Source organism: Talpa europaea (genome assembly GCF_964194135.1).
Source record: "Talpa europaea genome assembly, chromosome: 8".
Taxonomy (NCBI): Eukaryota; Metazoa; Chordata; class Mammalia; order Eulipotyphla; family Talpidae; genus Talpa; species Talpa europaea.
Genome location: NC_140075.1, coordinates 109,824,126 through 109,843,969, shown reverse-complemented (window position 1 = coordinate 109,843,969; position 19,844 = coordinate 109,824,126). Strand labels below are relative to the sequence as shown.

At 40.7% G+C, this 19,844-nt stretch overlaps 1 protein-coding gene across 7 annotated transcripts in view; it reads left to right on the top strand.

The window, feature by feature from the left end:
• Nucleotides 1-19,844, top strand: part of NRXN3 (neurexin 3) — a gene marked incomplete at both ends in the record, with an annotated part of 1,501,492 nt that overhangs the window by 50,787 nt on the left and 1,430,861 nt on the right. For all 7 annotated transcript variants that reach the window (XM_084241403.1, XM_084241402.1, XM_084241405.1 and 4 more), the window contains one exon: nt 790-819. In XM_084241403.1, coding sequence (XP_084097529.1) covers nt 790-819 — 30 coding nt within the window. The remainder of the gene's footprint in view (nt 1-789; nt 820-19,844) is intronic.

The following is a 19,844-nucleotide window of genomic DNA, read 5'->3' as shown; positions in this document are numbered from 1 at the left end:
GTGCTGATGCTTAACCCCTTGCGTGCCACCAGGGAGGCCCCTGAAGTAATGAGCTCTTAATAGCTTTGTTTGGCTTCCACATGAACACGGTCAGAGGTGGTGTGATGTCCTTATTGGGACTTTGTGTACTTCTTTAACCGCTCAGTACTGGGCTACACCTCCCTGATCACAGATGAGGGACTTTCTCAGAAAAGATGGAGAAGCGATGGAAGGGCAGGGTGTGGGCACTGGGTGTCACTGGGCAAAGATGAGGGTGGTAGACAAAAACTTTTCAGGTCTTCTAAGGAACTCATTGGGAATATTTAGTATGACTCCATTTTTGTAGGAAAGAATACTCTATCTAAAACAGAAGTCAACTGATTTTTTTCTTTTGCTTTTCTCCTTTTCCAAAGTTTCTACAGTGACCATGTATTACTATCAAAAGCAATGTAAAAAAGAAAGAAACCTACTTTGCCTCGCATCTTAAGTCTCTTTCCCAAGGGACCTAATTTTTATTAAATGTATCACAAATATGACTTATTGCATGAAACAGTGATGATAGGAAGGATCTCACGATGAGACCCAGAGCTGTTCAGCAAACAAAAGACTCCCTCTACATGCAGAGCGGCCTTTCTGCGGGAAGGCGGGGAGCCAGTGCCCTCCCCTGCTCCCCGGGACCTGTGTGCCTTGCCGTGCCCCTTACATTCGAGAACGATGAAGTGACTTCATTGCGTGTGAGAGTCTAACTTTGTCTTCTTTTTTCCTTCCTCTTCCCCTTTCCTCCCCTCTCCCCTCTTTTCCTTCCTCAAGGCCTCTCCCATCTCATGATGAGTGAACAAGGTAGGTGCTTTGTGCTTGTGGTGTTGCCGCTGCCCGAATTGCTTGCCTCTGTGCCTCTGGCTGGTCGCTCAGAGCCTCACCATCACTGGCAGGCCATTCGCTGCCTGTGCCTCCTGCCACGGGCCAGTCTGGCCGCAGGGCCACTTGCGGTGGGGGGCATCTTTCCCGATGCATCGTGGTTTCCTGCCCCCCATCCCCTTGGCTTCTTCATCCTGCACCATTTGTCATCTGGGCGCTGGCCCTGCTGGGCTGCCTCTGAGAGAAGCATGAAACAAGGCATGACGGCGTCGATAATGGGGGTGAATGAAGCCAATTTCAGAGCAACAGAGCGGTTAACTTCCTCCTGCTCCTCCCCGAGCCCCATGCTGGGGCCCTGGGTTGGGGAGAGAGGCTGGGCTTCTCCCTGAATTTCACTCTGAGTAAAGGTTTGCTTTTTCTCACCCCCTGCCATCCCATTGCCCATTGTAAAGGCTTTCAGCCCCACACAGTCAAAGGAAGCCCTTGGGGTTTGACTGTTTCCAGTTTTGTGTAAAAGCAAAAGCCACCGAAAAAACATGCTAATGTCCTCATGGTAGGATTCTAACTCATTATACACCCCGAAGAAAACTGCATATAAAGATCTGTAAATTCAGCATCTGCAACCTAAAATATTCAAATATGCAGGGAATGAGCTGTGCAGGAAATTCAGCTCAGCTAAGCACAGGGTGGGCTGTGAAGGAAGTCTTTTTCTCCTAAATAAAATTTCTCCACGTTATCAGCCTAAATCAGGATTTGAGAACTGAGCCTACTTAAAATGGTCTTTTCCTTCACTGTTCAATTGCTACTATTGTGTTTCTTCTGAGCCCTGGCATGATTATAAGATTGGTTTACCTTCCTTGCCCTGACACCGTAAGACTGTACTTTAATTTCTCTTCAAGGTACACATGGGACTCAGCACCCTTTTTGGAAAACCAAAGAAAAGGGTTATTTCCTTGTTCTTCTGTTCAACTTGATCTTCTGAAGAGGGTGGGGCAGCACTGCATGGCCACCCCTTGGCTCTTTAAGTCCCTAAACTAGACCCACTAAACAGCTTTGCCACAGGGAGTGTGGTCAGGCCAAGGAACCACCTAGGGCTGAGAGCTTATTTATAGTGTCCAGGTAGCTGCAGAGGTGGACACTTGAGCACAGCTCATTTCCCATTTAATATGCTTTTGCAATAAAAGTGTAAGGAAGAAATATGCTTATGCAATAAAAGTGTATCCTCTAGACCCCAGCCAGGATCTGAGATGTGGGCTCTGGACACTTCAGTGAAGAGGTGGCCCAGTAGAACAGATGTCAGAGAAAAGAGCTGGAGGGCTCCAGAAGACATCCTATGGCTAACATCATAGAATGGAGTTGAGGCATTGGTCCCAGCTGGTTGGGCCTTCCTTAATCTTCACTGGATTTATTTCACTTATTTATTTATTAATTTCACTTATTTATTTATTTATTTGTTTGTTTGTTTATTTATGTATTTATTCCACTAAGGCAGGACAGACATTTCGGATGGCTAAATCCCACTGTTGGTATGAAAAGCATTTGGAGAACCTGTTTCGTGTACCTCACCCATTTTTCTACCCACTATTCAAGTTCTCTTGGGCACTCAGCATTGACCTGCACCTGAGTAAAACATTCAGACACACTCAGGTATACGTGCCGTGGGGGCTAAGTCAGGTATCTTCTAGAAAAAGGGTCATTAGGCAATGAAGTAATGACAGGCCTAGATATTGAGATTTTCTCTTTTAAAGAAGTTTTCAAGAAAGGATGCAGAATTCTTCTGGGTGGTCAGTGCTACAAAGATTTTAAGTAGCAGCTTGCAGTTTAATCCATTAAGAAAGTCCTTTGACTGTATTTCTCCTGTCATCCTTTCCAACTTCCCCCACCCGTGATGGTTACCTACAAAGCCAACATGCGTTTTCCTTTTCCTTATCCTTCAATCCCCCAACAATATTTTTGTCTGGTTTCCACGGAATGTCCAGCATCTGTCTTTGATGTCATAAATATGTGTGAGCTTCTTCTGTATGTTGTATGTGCATATGTGTACATGGATGTGCATGTATGTTACACTCATGACTCCTATTCATGTTGGGACAGTGCGAGAGAACTCAGCTTCTCTGATGCCCTCCCTCACCAATTTTAGATTGGTTGAGCGTGTGCAAGTTCACATACATGTGGCCACGTGGTGCTTCTGCATGCAGACTTGGTCGTGTTTCTACATGGGACTGAGAAAAAGCCAGTGGGGGGAAGCTAAAACAGGAAGCTGCCCTAAACAGCTGTGCTGGTCACATAGTTTATAGCTTGTTTAAGCTTCACATTGTCCATATGTTTCGTGCTGCCTTCTCGAGATGTGGCAGTGCCGCTGCACTTGCTGTCGCGGGGTTTCGTGACATGTATTATGTTCCTTTGTGTGTCTGCCCTGTCTGATGTGTTATTCTTCCTCCTCTCTTTCTCTCTTGCCGCCTCCGTGGTGGACACCATGCTTCCTCTACTTAACTGGACCTCCCACTTCATTTCTGTAGGTAGAAGTAAAGGTAGAGACCATTTTATTTTTCTCATTCTCACTATCAATCTGCCTTCTCAACTCCAAGGGGAATTGTTGATTCTGATGAATACAGTCCAGATGATAACTTAGTGCTTTTAACAACAACTGAAAGTAAATGAATAAGTAAAAAGCCAAAGCTATCATTTCCCTTCAATGCACTTCGTGTGCTGTGGTCGCGGGAGGTTCTGGGTTGCCCCCCGGGCCCAGATGAGCGTATCCACTATCGCGGGCTGTTTCTGGCGGGAATGGCTTATTCTGAGCATGGTTATGCGGGATATGGAAGGTATATTTAGCTTAACTGCAGGACATTCTAAGATCCCCTCCTGATAAGTGTACTGAGGGGCAGGGGAGATGTGAATGCAGAGGTAGCTTCGGTGAGCGAAGGGAAGAAGACCGGTGAGTTGCTTGGAATTTTATTTCATACGAAATTTAGGGAATATTTGTTTATTGTTCCTTGTCTTCTGTGTTATATTTCCTGTGTTTGGGGAAATGGAAATTTTCTGACTGGAGGTGATGGGCTAGCAATCGTGTTGCTGGGGATATGGAAGAACACAGGAATGGTAATGTAAGGGGAAAGTGGAGAAAGAGGGGTTGGTAATGCGTTACCTTATAAGGGGAAAGTGGAGAAAGAGGGGTGCTGGATTTTAACTTAGAAAGCCCACCTTTTGCCAGGTAGGCTGGTGGAAGGAGAGGCACTGAGCTGGGTGGCTTGCTCCAAAGCTCTGACGTGCCTTCTATTGCTTCCACCTCTGGGTAGCCCAGCTCACACATCCACTCCTAATCAGAGCTGTCAGAGACCCAGGTCCAGGAACCTGGCTCACCAGCTCAAATTAGATTAGCTGTTCCAGAGTGAAGGGAGAGGTTAACTGATAAATTATAAATATGTATCCGCATCCAGTGCTCTCTTCTTCCTTCCGAACGCTCCAGCCTCTGTTCTGTGAAGCTGCATGCCGCTACTTCCTGCAAAGATTGGCAAATAATGGAAGTAGGAAATGTGGTTCTGATGTGAGGATGTTGAGGAAGGAAGGGGCTGAAAGTTATTGAAAATGCTGATTTGGTGACTGGTCTGTGAACGGGCCGACTCTCTCTGGAGTGTCATGCTCTTCTAGACTTTTAAAAAGTGTATGGAAGCAGTTCAGTTCTTTCACTATGGGGTTGGTCGATTGCCATTCCTTTCATGCTAATCACAGGGAGGTTCGTTCTCAGAAATCTGTCATGGGAAACCCTTACCTCGTAGGAGCTTGGGACTTTTTGAAAGGAGCTGGGAAAGGGAGAAGAAGAATAGAGGGATACGGATAGAAGGGGTACATTCGGGTGACCTCTCCCCCCTTGCTACTCAGCCAGAGATGGCCAGTGACCTCCTCATAAGCAAACCAGCAGTCTTCCCAGGACTACACCTTTCTGAAGCCTGTGGGACTGTGTCACCTGCCTCCCTTTCTCTCCCCTCCCCCATGTCACTCATTTTCTTTCCCTAATCTCCTAAAATATCCTGTAAAATAATGTCTTTAGATTTTATACATGGGTTGGGAATCTAATTTTCTTTCTCTAAGCACCACTACTAACACTGGTTCAGAGTTTGCTGTCTACCAGCCATTGTGTCTTGTTACAATTAATCCTCACATGACTCGATAGTGCCTCTTTTGGATCCAGGGAGACTTTTCTATGTAAGTATCCTAATGACCTTCCTAGCATGACCTGCCTCAATATCCAGTCTGCCACTTTGCATACGAGGTAATACCTGTTTGTGTAAATGTCCCGCCAGTACTGTCACCTCATTTTGTTCAAAGTCAACCTTCATCTTATCTGGCTACAAACCAACTTTCATATATTTGCTAATAGTTCCCCTATCCTCCTCATCACTCAGGCTTTAAAACCCAGGAACTGATTCCTATTTTCTCCTTCCTAAACTTTCCTGTTCCCAGGTGACCAGTGGGAAAGTTTGTTGAGATTCTCCTCCAGAATGTCTCTTGCATTTCTATAGACTTAGTTCTGTTTCCAGCTAGTCCTTACTACTTCCCTGGTCCAATTAATTTCCCTGCCTCTATTCTCTTCCAATCTATGCTGTAACTGAGAATTGCCTAAACCCTGCTGTCCACCAAAGGGAATGTAGAATTAGCTATCTCCCTTTCAAAGTCATCCCTAATGTGATCCTGTTTGCCTTTAATCTTCTCCCCTGTTAATCTCAGATGCAATATTGCTGCCATATAGGATACCAGATAACTTACTGTACCTTTATTTTTAAAATTTTTTTAATGCTTTATTTTATGTAATTCTTACATCATTTTTCATTTTTGCACAATGTATGCATTTTCATTTTGGTTGTATTCCTCATGCAATTGTACCCCCCTTATTTTGACCCTAATCCTTCCTCTCACAGTCCCTCTGCTCTGCCCTGTAGTGTGTCTCTGATTTATAGTTGCTTGTTGATTTTCATTTTTACTTTGTATTAATTAGTCTTTTCCCTGGTCCCTTATTTAGGTTTTCTAAATTCCTGCTATGAGTGAGACCATCCCGTATTTTTCTTTTTCTTTCTGACTTATTTCGCTGAGTATGATCCTTTCTAGCTCCATCCATGTTGCTGCAAATTGCATGTGTTTATCTTTTTTGAATGCTGAGTAATGTATATGTACCATATCTTCTTGATCCAGTCATCTATTTTTGGGCATTTGGGTTGTTTCCATAGCTTAGCTATTGTAAATAGTGCTGCTATAAACATAGGGGTGCAGGTGCCCCTTTGGAATTAATGTTTCTGTGTCCTTTGGGTAAATACCTAGGAGTGGAATTGCTGGATCATATGGAAGCTCCATCTTTAGCAGGTTGAGGAATCTCCACACAACTCTCCATAGTGGCTGGACCAGTTTGCACTCCCACTAGCAGTGCAGGAGAGTTCCTTTTTCTCCACAACCTCGCCAACATTTGTTGTTGCTAGTTTTTTAAATATGTGCCATTCTCACTGGTGTAAGATGGTATCTCATTGTAGTTTTGATTTGCATTTCCCTGATTACAAGTGATGTTGAACATTTTTTCATATGCCTGTTGGCCATTTGCATTTCCTCTTCAGAGAAGTTTCTTTTTAGCTCTTCTGCCCCTTTTTTGAATGGATTATTTTCTTTGTTTTTGTTGAGTCTCATCAGCTCTTGTAGATTTTTGTGATCAGTCCTTTATCATTAGTGTTGTGTGCAAAAATGTTCTCCCAGTTGGTGGGGTTTCTCTTAGTTTTTGTTATTGTCTCTTTTGCTGTGCAGAAGCTCTTTAATCTTTGCCTTCACTATCACTGTCCCAGCTGTTTATCTTTGCCTTCACTATCACTGCTTTGGGTGATGTGTCTGTAAAGATGTCTTTGAGGTGCATGTCATGTAGTGTTTTGCCTAGATTTCCTTCTATATATTTTATGGTTTCAGGTCTTATGTCTAGTTCTTTAATCCATTTTGAGTTGGTTTTTGTGCATGGTGTGAGGTAGTAGTCAAACTTCATTCTTTTGCATGTAGCGACCCAGTTTTCCCAGCACCATTTATTGAACAAACTTTCTTTGCTCCAATGCATATTCTTTGCTCCTTTGTCAAAGATTAGTTGACCATAAATCTGTGAGTTTATTTCTGGATTTTCTATTTGGTTCTATTGGTCCGTGTGTCTGTTCTTGTTCCAATACCATGCAGTTTTGGTGATTATGGCTTTGTAGTATAGTTTGAAGTCTGGGTGTGTGATGCCACCATTCCCTTCTTCTTTTTTTTTTTTTTTTCAGAAGAGCTTTGGCTATTTGGGGTTTTTGGTGATTCCATATGAATTTCATCAATAATTGTTCTATTTCTTTGAAGAATGTCATTGAAATTTTTATTGGAATAGCATTGAATCTGTAAATTGATTTTGGTAGGATGGCATTTTGATAATGTTAATTCTTCCAACCCATGACCTTTCCTTTCTCCTTGCTTTACTTGTTCTGTTGCTCTCCCCGCCACAGCCCATCTTGCCCTTTTTTCTGGTCGTTGGGGTCATTCATAGATTTCATTTCCTAGTTGATGCTGTCCTTGAATGCTTCATTTTGAGATAAGCTCTGCCTCCATGTATCGCTCTAATATTTTATATTAAAGCTATTTGGGAGATTGGGACATTCACCTTTACTAGATTGCAAGTATGCTGAGGAAAACATACTCATTTATTGGTGTCTCTTCCCTACTGACCTGTGGCCCTTAGCATTATGCCCATTTCTCCAGCCAACTGAGCAAAAGGATCCCAGTAGGTCATGCAGAATGGTCAGATATGCTGGTTCCAGTTCCCTGCTTACCTCGGTCACTTCTAAGCCCTTGTGTGCAAGTGGCAGAGGGAACCAGTCATAGATTATACCAGAATTAAAGCGGGAAAGGCCTTTAGATTTATTCTTAGGAAGTTTTCAGAGAAAAGAGTGCCTCAGATTTGGAAGAGAGGTAACTGACACCTTCAACAATAGCCAAGAACTGCCAAGATTTTTAAACAGTAAGAGTGACTAGAGGACATGTGATTCCTTCTTATTTTAACCCCACAGAGCTCTTTACTTACTGAACTAATAGAATTTTCCTTAATATTTAAGAATTTAGAGAACCTTTTGGTATGTACTATATGTTGTGTGTATATTTTTAAAGCGTTTGACTCCCTTCACCCATTTCAAAATATATGCAATTTTTCCCCCACATTAGCCTTCTAAGTCTGAACTAATCAACACTGGCCAAACTGGAAAGAGATAATCAAGCTCCGTGAACTTGAACATGATTTCGTGTCAGTTGTATTTTGCTGGTAATAACATTAAGAAAGCTGAGTCGAGGAGCTGAGTCCCCTCTTGTCCCTGCTAGGACTTGAGAGCCCTGCAAATAAGTTATTACTTTGATAGCCAACTGTTTATGCAAATTAGTAAATGCAATGCCAGCTACTAATTATGAAAATAAACTCATCTGTGCTCTATAAATACCTAATTATAATAAAATAGGGGCAATATTACATTTCCATCTCTCGCTTCATCTGTTTCTCATCCACCACTGATTTGTCCTCTTGACAATGAATAAAATCACTTTGTCTTTCAAAGAAGCCTGTTTTCCATGTTTTTCTTTTTCTTCTAATGTTTTGGAAGTCTGCAGGGGGAAACCAGATTTATTTTAAACATTAAAAAGTAAAATTGCCTGATTTTAGCAATTCTGTATTTCAGAGTGTGATGTTTTTAAATTGGTGCTTTGAAAAATATTAAAGTGTTTTTCTTCCTTGTTTAGAAACTTTTGGATGTTGAAGATATTTTTTAGAATGGTTGTTTCTTGAAGCATTTTTTAAAAATGTGTAAATGTGGACAGTAGATTTATTAGGAAAATGTAAAATGGCTCAATGGGATATTCCAATTAAATTTCAATAGACAACTCATAAAGGAAGATATTTCTCAGACTTCTAATCAACATGTCTATCTCTTCTTCCTTAATCATCAACTGGAATGTGTTGATTAAGCTCAGATTTTATATTTGTGTAAATGCATCATAAGATGCTTTCTCCTTAAGGTGAACTGTGCTGTTCTTGTAAAACTTTTGTTTATCAAGGGTAGTTGATTCATCTTAGAGTATATGATACTCTAGAGCTACATGCATGCACATAAACCTGACTTTGATGACATCAATAAGTAAAGGTTGTTTTGAATTAAATTGTATTATCTTTATGAGGTAGCTCATTGATAAAGAATTTAAAAGAACAATGTGATGGAAAAATATTTATTAAAAGAACAAGCAGAGTGTGTTTTCTCCCAGGCTTAGGCTTGTACACGCCATGGTGTGTTTCTCAGGTGTGCTGGGCAGTGTATGTGTGTCTGTGGAAGCACGTATGAACAGGTTCATGTGTAGCATCCATTCGGAGTGGACTGAATGGAGTGCATTTCAGCATGACATGCATCTGAATTTAGCAGATTGTTGTCTTTACCATTTGAAAAGCAAGGTTTACCCAGTATTTGACAAATATTGAAAGAGAGTCAGCCTCGTGTGCCCAAGGGCTAGGTGTTCAGTGTGTCGGTCAGGGCCCAGCGTCTGACATCTTGCCTACCATCAACAGGACTTTGAAAGTGGCTCTCAAATATAACTACCACCTCTCCTCTAAAGCCATAAATAAATTCACATATATGCAGTTGCAAAATTAATTTTATTTATTTTAAAGCAAAATTGTCTGGTAATAATTCAGTTAGTCAAATCACCCACCATGTATTCCCCTCCTGCAGGAGCTTTTTCATTTATTTGTCTTACTTATTTGTCTTCTTTGAAGGAGAGTATCTGAAACCCACACATGTAAACATACAGCTTACATATTTCTAACCTAGACGCCACCCATGTCAGCACTATTCAGATCTACACATTGAATGTGCCCATCATCCCTAAATTTCTGTTGTGCTATTTTCTGCCATTAATTTTTGATAAATACACACATTCTCCTCTCTCCCTCCCAAACCATATGTATCCATGTGGAAATCATTCAGCAGTCTCCACATTGCCTTGATGTTCATTAAGAAGGATCAGCCACAGGGGTCAAGGGGGTGTTGAGGTTTTCACGGTGTGTAAACAGAGGCAGAGATGCTGTTCTCTGGTGAGGTCCAGACTGGCCCTGTTCCTGATGATACTCAGGTTTCTCTGCTCAAAGAGAATGTCTAATTGATATCATTGGGCTTTCCTCTTGTCCTAAGGCATTTAGCGGTGGGTAGAACATCAGAGGTAGAAAAGACCATATGCTTTGTAAAAAGCCAGGCTAATAACACCTTTTGATGGACGTCTGATTTTAAAAGTGCCGCATCTTTCATTAAAATTTACATGGAAAGCAAGGGCAGCTCGCACATCTTGACATAATAACAATCACAAGAAACTGGAGATCCCAGATGGCAGCTTGGCCTTTGCCATCCTTTTAATAAGCTACTAACTGCTAATTATTTCACTCTTTGGGCAAGTTAATTTACTGTTGACTCTTAAAGAGATACTGTTCTTTTCTCCCCTCACGCCACACAAAACAGCCCTTTCACCTGGAGTTGTGACAGTGCTTCTGTGCCGGCTGGAAGCTTTCCAGCCAACTGACACACTGATGGCAAGTGTTGGGGTGGAAAATGTCGCTTTATAAACAATATTCTCTTGGATTCTTTGAATATAGAAGAACTTTAAAAATTCATTTGGCTAAGAATACCGTGTGTGTGTGTGTGTGTGTGTGTGAGAGAGAGAGAGAGAGAGAGAGAGAGAGAGAGAGAGAGAGAGCGCCCAATAGAGCAAGCAACTAATACAAGGGGAAGATCTGAAATTCAGAGTCTATTTAAAAGTGAAAGAACAGCTGCCTTTTAAATGGTTGCTAATTCTGACAATTAATGCTGTTTTGTGAGTGTGTGATTTTCTGTGATAGTGGTTAGGGGGGATGATGGTGGGTAATAGCTCATTTCCTCAGCTTTATGGTAATGTAGCATGGTGAAGACCAGAGAACTGAAAGAGAACGGGTCCGCCAAGCCCAGGAGCCCTTTTAAATGAAAAGCCTCCAAAACACGCTTTCCCCCTGTACTTTGACTTCCCTAGGATGATTTTATATTTAACACAGACGCAGATTATTCCATGAATGATGTGCAAGTGGGTTTGGATGCATCAGGAGTGAGTGTTTGGAATAGAACCTTGTTTGCAAGGAGCTGTCTGACAATCAAAATATTTACTTAAAGATAAGCTAATGACTGTGCCTTGCAAATGCTTGCAGATCCATTATTGAAATGAGCATCAGTACTTTGGCTTGATACTAACCAAAATTAAATCTCAAACCTGAAATAGTAATGCGTGCGTGTGTGTGTGTTTGTGTGTGTGTGTACTTCATTTTTCCTAAAACAAAATAAAATGTGCATCAAACAAACAATGGTAGCAAAATTTCTCAACTCATTTTCTTGAAATTTTTAAACTGAATTAGGTGTGTTACTATGGTCAATTACTCTTTATTGCTGTGAGAATTGCTAAATGAAAAAATTGCTAAATGGATTAAAATATGCATTGCAAAAACACATTCTACAATGACTAGTGATAGCACTGAACATGAACTTGATTGTGTGAGTTTTGTGTGTACCCAGAATGAAACCTACAGTGATTTGTAAGCTATAAGTTGGTGAGAAGATTGTGAAATTCAATCTCAAACAAACCATTTGCTGATTGTTTAAATATAGAGGAACTGGAGACATTTTGAATGTTCTATTTCTTTAAAATTAATGCATCATTTGGTTTCAAAATAGCCCAAATGAAAAATATAAGTGTGTGTGAATTGGGAGTTTTGTCATATTTCAGAATCTGATATTAAATAGTGTGTTCAGCCAGATTGTCACCTTTGAAAAGAATTTTGAGAAATGCTAATAATGTTTCAAGAAAAGTAAAAGTACTGGGAAAAATAAGTTCTCAAAACACAGCTTTAAAACAAAATTTAGCTGGGTTTTCACTGCAGGACTTCTCAGAGCTGTTGTTACGACAAGGGAAATTATGAATTGCTAAGGAGAAAATACAGTCTTCAAAAGTTACCCAAATTTATTTGATGTGAAATTCTTTTTTTGGGTAATTTACATTTTGGATGAAAATTCCTAGAATTAAAACTAATATTCAGCTGAAAACTTTGGACAAGATAGTTCTAGAGTCCCTTTTAGATCTCATTATAAACCTTAGTGCCCCTAGAATTTGAAAGAGGTTTTGGACTGGCTTCATTCAAGATGCCTTTTAAATACATTTTCTGTTTTGATTGGGAATAGTTTTTTTGGATGGGGTTGTTTCAATAGGGAAATTACTGCTTCCTGGTAAAATGTATAATGCAGATGTTAAAGCAACTGCAGTTTTAAAGACACTAGTCTTCTTAAAACATTTCCAGGGTGCAGGGTGCTAAGTACGTCAGTGGATATCCATATAGTGTGTGTCAACAGTGCTTCTGATAATGGCTTGCTTAACTCAAGCAAGAGCTGATCTCAGCATAAGATGAGAGAAGTACCAGGAACTTTCAGTCCTATTTGCTTTGAAATTTGGGGCAGGTTAACTGCTACTGAGGTTATTCTTCTACTACATCTAAGGTCATTCATCCTAACACTCTGAGAGTTTGGCTCTCAATGACTTTTTTCCCCCGACAGTGAACATGTAGTTGAAAGAAATTCTTCCTGAAGAATTACTTGTACTTTGTTTAGAAATCATTGGCTCAGCTGAGGATTTTGTGGGCTCTTATTGCAAGGCTGAGGACTTTGTCCTATTTATGTGCTGTCTATTCAGTATGAAGTGGCTGCCATTGATCCATCTGTCATAGACTGTTTTCCTGGGGCTATTAATCGGGTTGTGGAGGTACAGTTTGCTGAGCCAGCCATACTCTCCCGTGTTTCCCCAAGTGACCAATAATGGGCACTTACAACTGCCTTTGCCAAAACTGGTATGAGGGAAAAGTCCCAGTTTTAATCTGAGATGTGTGGCAATTGAGCCTGGATCACCACATCTCCAGGCGTGAATAATTCTCATGCATGGCCAGCACTGTGGAGTGAAGAGAGCACTCAGCAAATGTCAGAAAATCTAACTCATGATGCTGGGGAAGAAAACATGGTAGATCAGCGTTCTTGATACTTACAAGCCTTATTACCTTGTTGAGCCTTATTATTCTAATAAGTAAAATGGAAACAATGGGCTACCTACTTCCAAGAGCTGCAGACCACAGCCCTCGAGGCAATGTACATAAAGGGTTTATGTTAGAGCTTGGATGTTGTATAAACAAAAGTTAGTTGTCAGAAGCATCAAAAATCAACATTAGTTACCATCCTCATCAATATATTTCATCAGTATCATCATAAAGCAAAGAACTTTGAACAAAGTAACCGATCTTTTTTGACCTTCTGTGTCTTTATCTGTAAAGAACCTACTTGGCAGGTTTGTTGTGGGTAGTAATTGCTGTTGTGTGGGTCGATGACAGTGCTGCGCAAGTTGAAACATCTACATAGATGTTAAGGAATTAGTAGTCCATGAGGATATAAGCTCCACAGTCAGGGGTACTATCTGTATGATTCTCCATGGTATGTCCTGTGCCTCTAACAGTACTCACCTCATGGTGGAAAAAGCTCAGTAAATACTTGTTGAATGGACACTAGAAATGCTGCCCTAATAACTGTTCAAAGAGTTCAGTCACACAGACAGCACCAAGCCCCCTGTTCCACTTCTAGTAGGAGGTCTTTGGATAGGCCATTGCAAAAGGGAATCTTTGGACTTATCCTTTGAGTCTCCCATAATAAAAATGTAATCATGATAAACCTTTTTTGTTTTTGGGGTCTTTGATGGATGTGTTTGCTTTGTCTGTGTGCACAAGAGCAATGGGATTTCCTTATATCACTTGATGAAACTATATGAGCCATGAAGAAAACAAAAACATTTAGCTAAGAGTTACTTTTAAAAAATGCTGATTTGCTTTCCCAAATCTTAGAAGCATATAATTTCAGAGCTCAGAGGGAACTTAGAATTCCTTTACTCCATCCCACTGTAATTTTGTGGATGACAAAACACGCTGAGTGGGCAGAAGTGCTATGTTTGTCACTACATTGATAATTCACAGCATAGTTGGGCCTGGCCTCAGACCTTTTGACTTGCAGTATAATTTTCTTTCCTCTCTCACCAAGTTGTCTCTTAAGAGGCAACCAAATTGTCACGGTCATCTTCTCTGCATTAGAGCATCTGTAACAGATGATCCACTGGATGCTGAGATCTCAGTCAGTAAGGCTGTGTAAGAAAGATCCCGGAACATTCTAAACAGGTCATCTCTTAAATTACTTGACTTCCCTGAGAGGTGATACAACCCCAGCTTTTGAAGCTGTCAATGGATTCTTTTGGGATTTTATAAAGCTTTGTACCACATGTGCATTTCCCCAGTCAACAGCTTTGTCTTAGCTGAAGGGAGATGGTGACACCAGTTGACTTCAAAGAGTTTTTTTTACCTCCATTTTCCCCAAATGGATTGTTTCTTAGTCTTCCATTTCCACCTTCTTCCCTTAAGAATAGTAATTTTATTTATAACTCTTTAAAAATAAATGGAAATTAGCTTTTCCTCAAGTAAGAATGCATCTTAAGCTAATAATTCCCTATTTTTTTTTTAAATAATCTTTCTCCTTTCAGGTTTTCTATGAGTCTAACAGGTAAGTTTGGAGCCCAACCATGAGGCAACTTTGGGGGATGTTGATCAGCACAAAAAATCAGTTCTTAAATTATTGCAAAATTGCCTTCCTTCAGACTGTTTTGATCAGAAGGGCTCTCAAGTGTCAAAGTCATTTGGAGAACTAGATAGATAAAATGCATGAGCACTAAGCTTTTTTTCTAGGACAGAATAAATAAATGTGTTTTCTACTATGTGCTCAGCCTTGATAGTGATTTGTTAAAAGGAAAAAAGAAAGGCAATGATATTAAATATTTACAAGAGTGATTTAGTTGTATTATCTTGTGCTCTGCATCTCTGTTTAATAGTGAAAACAATGACTGTTGAAATAAATACCATTAAACCAGTGGTAGTGTGAAGGTCACTGCGGAGGCAAGGTTAAAATAATTTGTGAAGAATAATGATTTTTGTCAACTTTCCAGGTCCCTTCCTGTTGTTGTTGGCATCTTTCCAAAAATAATAGGGAAAAAAAATCCATCTGAGGATTCACAGGCTTATTTTCCCTCTTGATCCTTTATGCCCTTTCTGGCCAACCCTGTAGCTGGAAGCCTCTTATGCATTTTTTGTTTCATTCACTTAGGGGCAGAGACAGGACTGTTCTCCCTAGAGATGAGTGTCTGAGTTTCCATTTACCTGCCTTTCTGAGGGCCTTTGCTAGGCAGTGTGTGTGTTTTAGAGGCGAGGACCAATGCCTCTTCCTTCTTAGAAATGGTTTATTTTGTTTGAAATGTTCTTTAAATTTCTCTACTAATTCCTGCTTTACCTAAAGCACAAAATGTTTTTAACTTTCTTATAACACTTTAAAAGAAATCTCTGAATGATTGCATCACATCACCCCCATTTTCACAGATAAGAAAACAGAAATCTGAGATTACTCATTCAGAAGTGATAACAGAACAAAGGTACACTTAGTTTTGCCTAATCCCAAAGCCTAAGCTGATTCAATTTACCCTATCATCACTTTAATTGAAATAAATTCAATTTAACAACAATTGATTTTACTGGACTTCGAATTTTCTCTTCTGTAAAGTGGGATAATTATTATAATATATTCTTTTTTTTTAAATAGAGGCATGTTATTTATTTATTTGTTTGTTTGTTGTTTATACATGCACTGGGTACAGTCAGAAGCGTGGGAGGGTGAGAGAATTCACCAGAGCCAGAGCGGGGAGCAGAGCAGGCAGAGGGACCGAGGTACACTGCTGAGGGGAGCAGCGGGTGGCAGGAGAGGTCTGCGTGCCATGTGGGACCCTCCTCCGGTGGCCGGGGAGCAGCCAGGGAACGAACCGGCACTGCAGAGGCCGCGGCCAGCCTCGCAACCCAGCGCCCAACCGCTGCGCCACTGGGAAAGCCCCATAATATATTCTTAATAAGACACATGAATCATATTACATATAGTATACTATAAGTAATACATTATTTTACTTTGGGTAAAATTGAGAAGTGAACAAACACATATTAAGCACATAACAGGACATCTGACTCTTCCTGTAATTTTAATAGAAAAAATTTGTACCCTCTACTCTTTTGACAGTAAGAATACATTATAATGAAGTTTTACAAGCATCCAGCACAAGGTGTACACACAATGAATAAAATTCAGCTGTTGTTCTTCTGCAGCTCACAATTGAGTAGGAGAAAAATATCTGTATAATTTATTTTTCCCTTTTGTTAATTTTTAATTTTTTTTTACATTGCTCGTTGTTTTACAGTATTTGATTTCTCCCTTCAGGTGGAGTCCCAGTAAATCTCTCACCACCACATCACCTGTGAACCACCTGTCCCTCGTGCTGTGCTCTTTCCATCCCTTTTTCTCCCCCTCCCCTGCTTTATGACTCAGATCTATAGCTGCCTACAAGTTTTCTCTCCCCCACCTCCATGTTCAGTTTCCCTATGTTCCTCCTATAAGTGATATCAGTCAATATTTTTCAACATCTGTATAATAAATTCCCAGAGGCACTCATATTTTTTTCCCTCTTGTCTTGGGCTTTGTCTATACCCAATGCTACTCAAAATTTGAGGGCTTTTTTCTGGGGCAAATAGTTTTCTGTGGGTTTGAGATGTTATACTGACATCACTGTGGCAACCACTTGTGGCTTATTCCCCAATTAGTCTAGATTTACTTAATCCTAAAATCCAGGGAGTTAATTGGAAATAGGATAAAACAAAGGTACAAGGAAGCAGTGATGTATTTTAGGGTAAGCTAACAAACAATTTCCAAATCCTAGTGGCTTAATCCTAACGAGAGTTTCTCACTCACATTACAGTTTGACTACAGGTTGGTGGGCACTGGAGGAGGAATCTTTGCTCCACACAGTCATTCAGGCACCCAGGCACTTTTCTATCGTGTGGCTTTGTCATTTTTTAGAAACTTGTCTTCCACGGCATTGAACTGGCAGGTGAAGAGAAAGAGTTCGGAAGGATTTTTTTTTTAAGAGACAAGCCTAAAAGTAGTATGTGCCACACACTATTGGTCAGAACTAAGCCACATGATCCCATCTAATTGCAAAGGAGGTTGGGAAGTATAATTTAGCTGTTTTTCCAAGAGGAAAGGGGCTTGGCAGTTCTTCCCTTGTGGGTGAGTTGTGTTCTATTCTTGCATCATCTTATATCTTGCCTATTAGTCTTTTTCTCCTTACCTTTGTTGAAACAAACAAACAAATTGCTTCCATGGTCTATGAGACAGACAATATTTGCCCATTCCTTCTATAATAACAATGTTCATGTGTTTCCTTTTAAATAAAACTCTACAGAGTTACAGTAATATTTCTCAAGTTCATAAGAATCACTCAGGAACTTGTGAAAATGAAGACTCTTAGCTCCTGTCTTAAAATCACAGAATCTGCATGCCTAAGTTATTCTTATGATCTGGCAAATTTGAGACATGCTGTGTCTTTATTCTAAGGAATAGAGCAAAGCAAAGAGGAGCTGTATGAGACTCTACTGAAAGTGTTCTGTTGTGTTTTATATAATTTAAAACAAATTTTGCATTTACCTTAGCTTATAAACCTGTTTGCTATACATGAATTTTTGTTGTAATTTTTGTTTTAAGGGATTATTCTCCATCTTGTATCCATAAACCAAAAGCCAGAAGTGTGGATGGGATCTTAGCCCGAGTTGGAGTCAGGCCAAATGCATGATTCACAAGATTTTATTTAATTCTGATCACTGTATAAAACATCTCAGCAGCTTTTTCCCTCCTCTTCATCACCTAACAAGGACCACCCTTGATTAACAGAATTTTCTTGTTGCATTAACACAATAAATAGGAGTCCATGTTTGGTAGGTGTGCTCATTATAATTTGTGCCTGATTTATGAATGGTTAAATGATGACAGCCAATTTTAGTGCTTAGTTTTGTATTATGTTACGCGATATACAGGAACCATAAAAACCATGATATTTTGAAATGCATCCCTTTCCTATACAGCTGCATCTTTATTCCCTGTAGAGAGCATTTGGCCGAGTTGTACTTGTGATGTCAGAGTGTGAATAATTCTGGGCTTGTGATTTTTTTCTCCTATTTTATCTGCCTCTTTTTGTGTCTTTGTGTGCAAGTCTATGATTACTATTGAGTTTTTTCCTAAATGCCAGCAATTATCTCACAGGTGGAGGGATTAGGAAAGAGCTGAGAGAATTGCACTGGGATTAGAATAAAGGCTCCCCCCACCCGCTTTAAATATAGTGAAGGAGGGGGTGGAGACTTGGAGAGGGTAGGCAGAGCTGGGGGGGAGGGGTAGCATCTTGCCTCTGATATTTAAATCCCTAGATGAAAACATAAGCTTTGGGTTACTGTTTCAAAGTTGAGGATGCAAGAAAGGAGGGCACTCACTTTGCTCTTCCTCTGCAGCTTCTTTGGCCAGTCTGTTCATTTGACAACTTTTTTTGGTCTGAGCATTTATTTTAGGGGGACAAGGGGCCTGGGAGTATAATAATATAATATAATATAATATAATATAATATAATATAATATAATATAATATATGCCCAGGCCCAGAGAATTTTGATGAGACATTATCTTTCCTCTTGGCAGGGAATGATTTATTTACCTGCTATATCCCTTAGGATGCTTTCAGCTGCAAATAACATAACTTTAGCTCCACTGCCTTAAACAACAACGGGAATTTATGGGCTCAGTTTTTGAAAAGTCTAGTAACTCAAGGATATGACTAAGACCTGGTGCCTCACTTCACCCCTTTTTTTCCTTCACTTATCCTGGTGATGTCTTCATTCTTGGCAAGCTGGCCCCCTGTGATCCCACAGTGGCTGGTGGCCATTGCCAGGGTGGTTTACTTTTTGATTCATGTAAATGAAGAGGCATAACTCTGTTCCCCAACAACTCAACAAAAATCCTGTGACTACAAACACATTGGACCAACTTCTGTTGCTTCTTTACCTCTGAACCAACCACTGTCATCAGAGGGATGGGTTTGGTGGGTAACTTAGGCCTGATTCATGTATCCAGATTCCAGCATTAAGGGAAAGTTGGCTTTTCTTTCAGCACATGGGATTTAGGTGTAGGCTGGTTATGTGACCCACACTTTTGGGACTAGAGGAATGGATATCAGCAGAAGCCAACTTGCATCTGAAATAGAATGCAATCTGAAGCCAAACTCGTCTAAGTCTTTAATCAGGGACCAGGCATCTCTGGGTGTGTTTCTTTCACCCTCACCACCTGACTGGCAGGTGGTCTATTGCATGAGGTGAGGGTGTTGATGTCAGTGTCAGTGGGGGACTGTGTAGACCCAGCAGAGGCACCCTTGGGAAGAAGAGGTGGGAGGCCGTGGGAGGCCAGGGTGTTTTGGCATCTGTGCAGTCAGGGAGTCAGCAGCTTGGAATCTTGGTTCACCGATGTGGAAAGAGCCAGAAAAAATACCCACGGGGGTGGAGTGAACACCAGGCCCACCTTACTTTAGGTGGACGTGGCTCTGATGAAGTCTTTTCCTTCCACCTTGATCTCAGGCCTCTGCTGAGTCACCTTGCATGGATTGCTATTGATGGATAGCTGAGTGAGGCAGCCCTCTGGCCTCAAGTGTGTTTTTAACAGAGCAGTTCTCAGTAAATATCTCTTTCTCAAATGCCTCGCCTCATTCATGGAGTCGTTCTTTTTAGCTGCTGCTTAATCAGCAGCTGCCCCTTAGCACACTGACCTAATTTTCAGCCACACTTCTTGTCTAGGCCTTTAAGGCCATGCTGCCTTCCTGTCTCTGTGTCTTGGCTGATGTTATCTCTACCTTGACCTGTGGCCACTACAGTCATCACAGCCAGTGTGACAGGTGAAACAGAATGAGTATAAAGGTGCAGTAGCTGGAAGG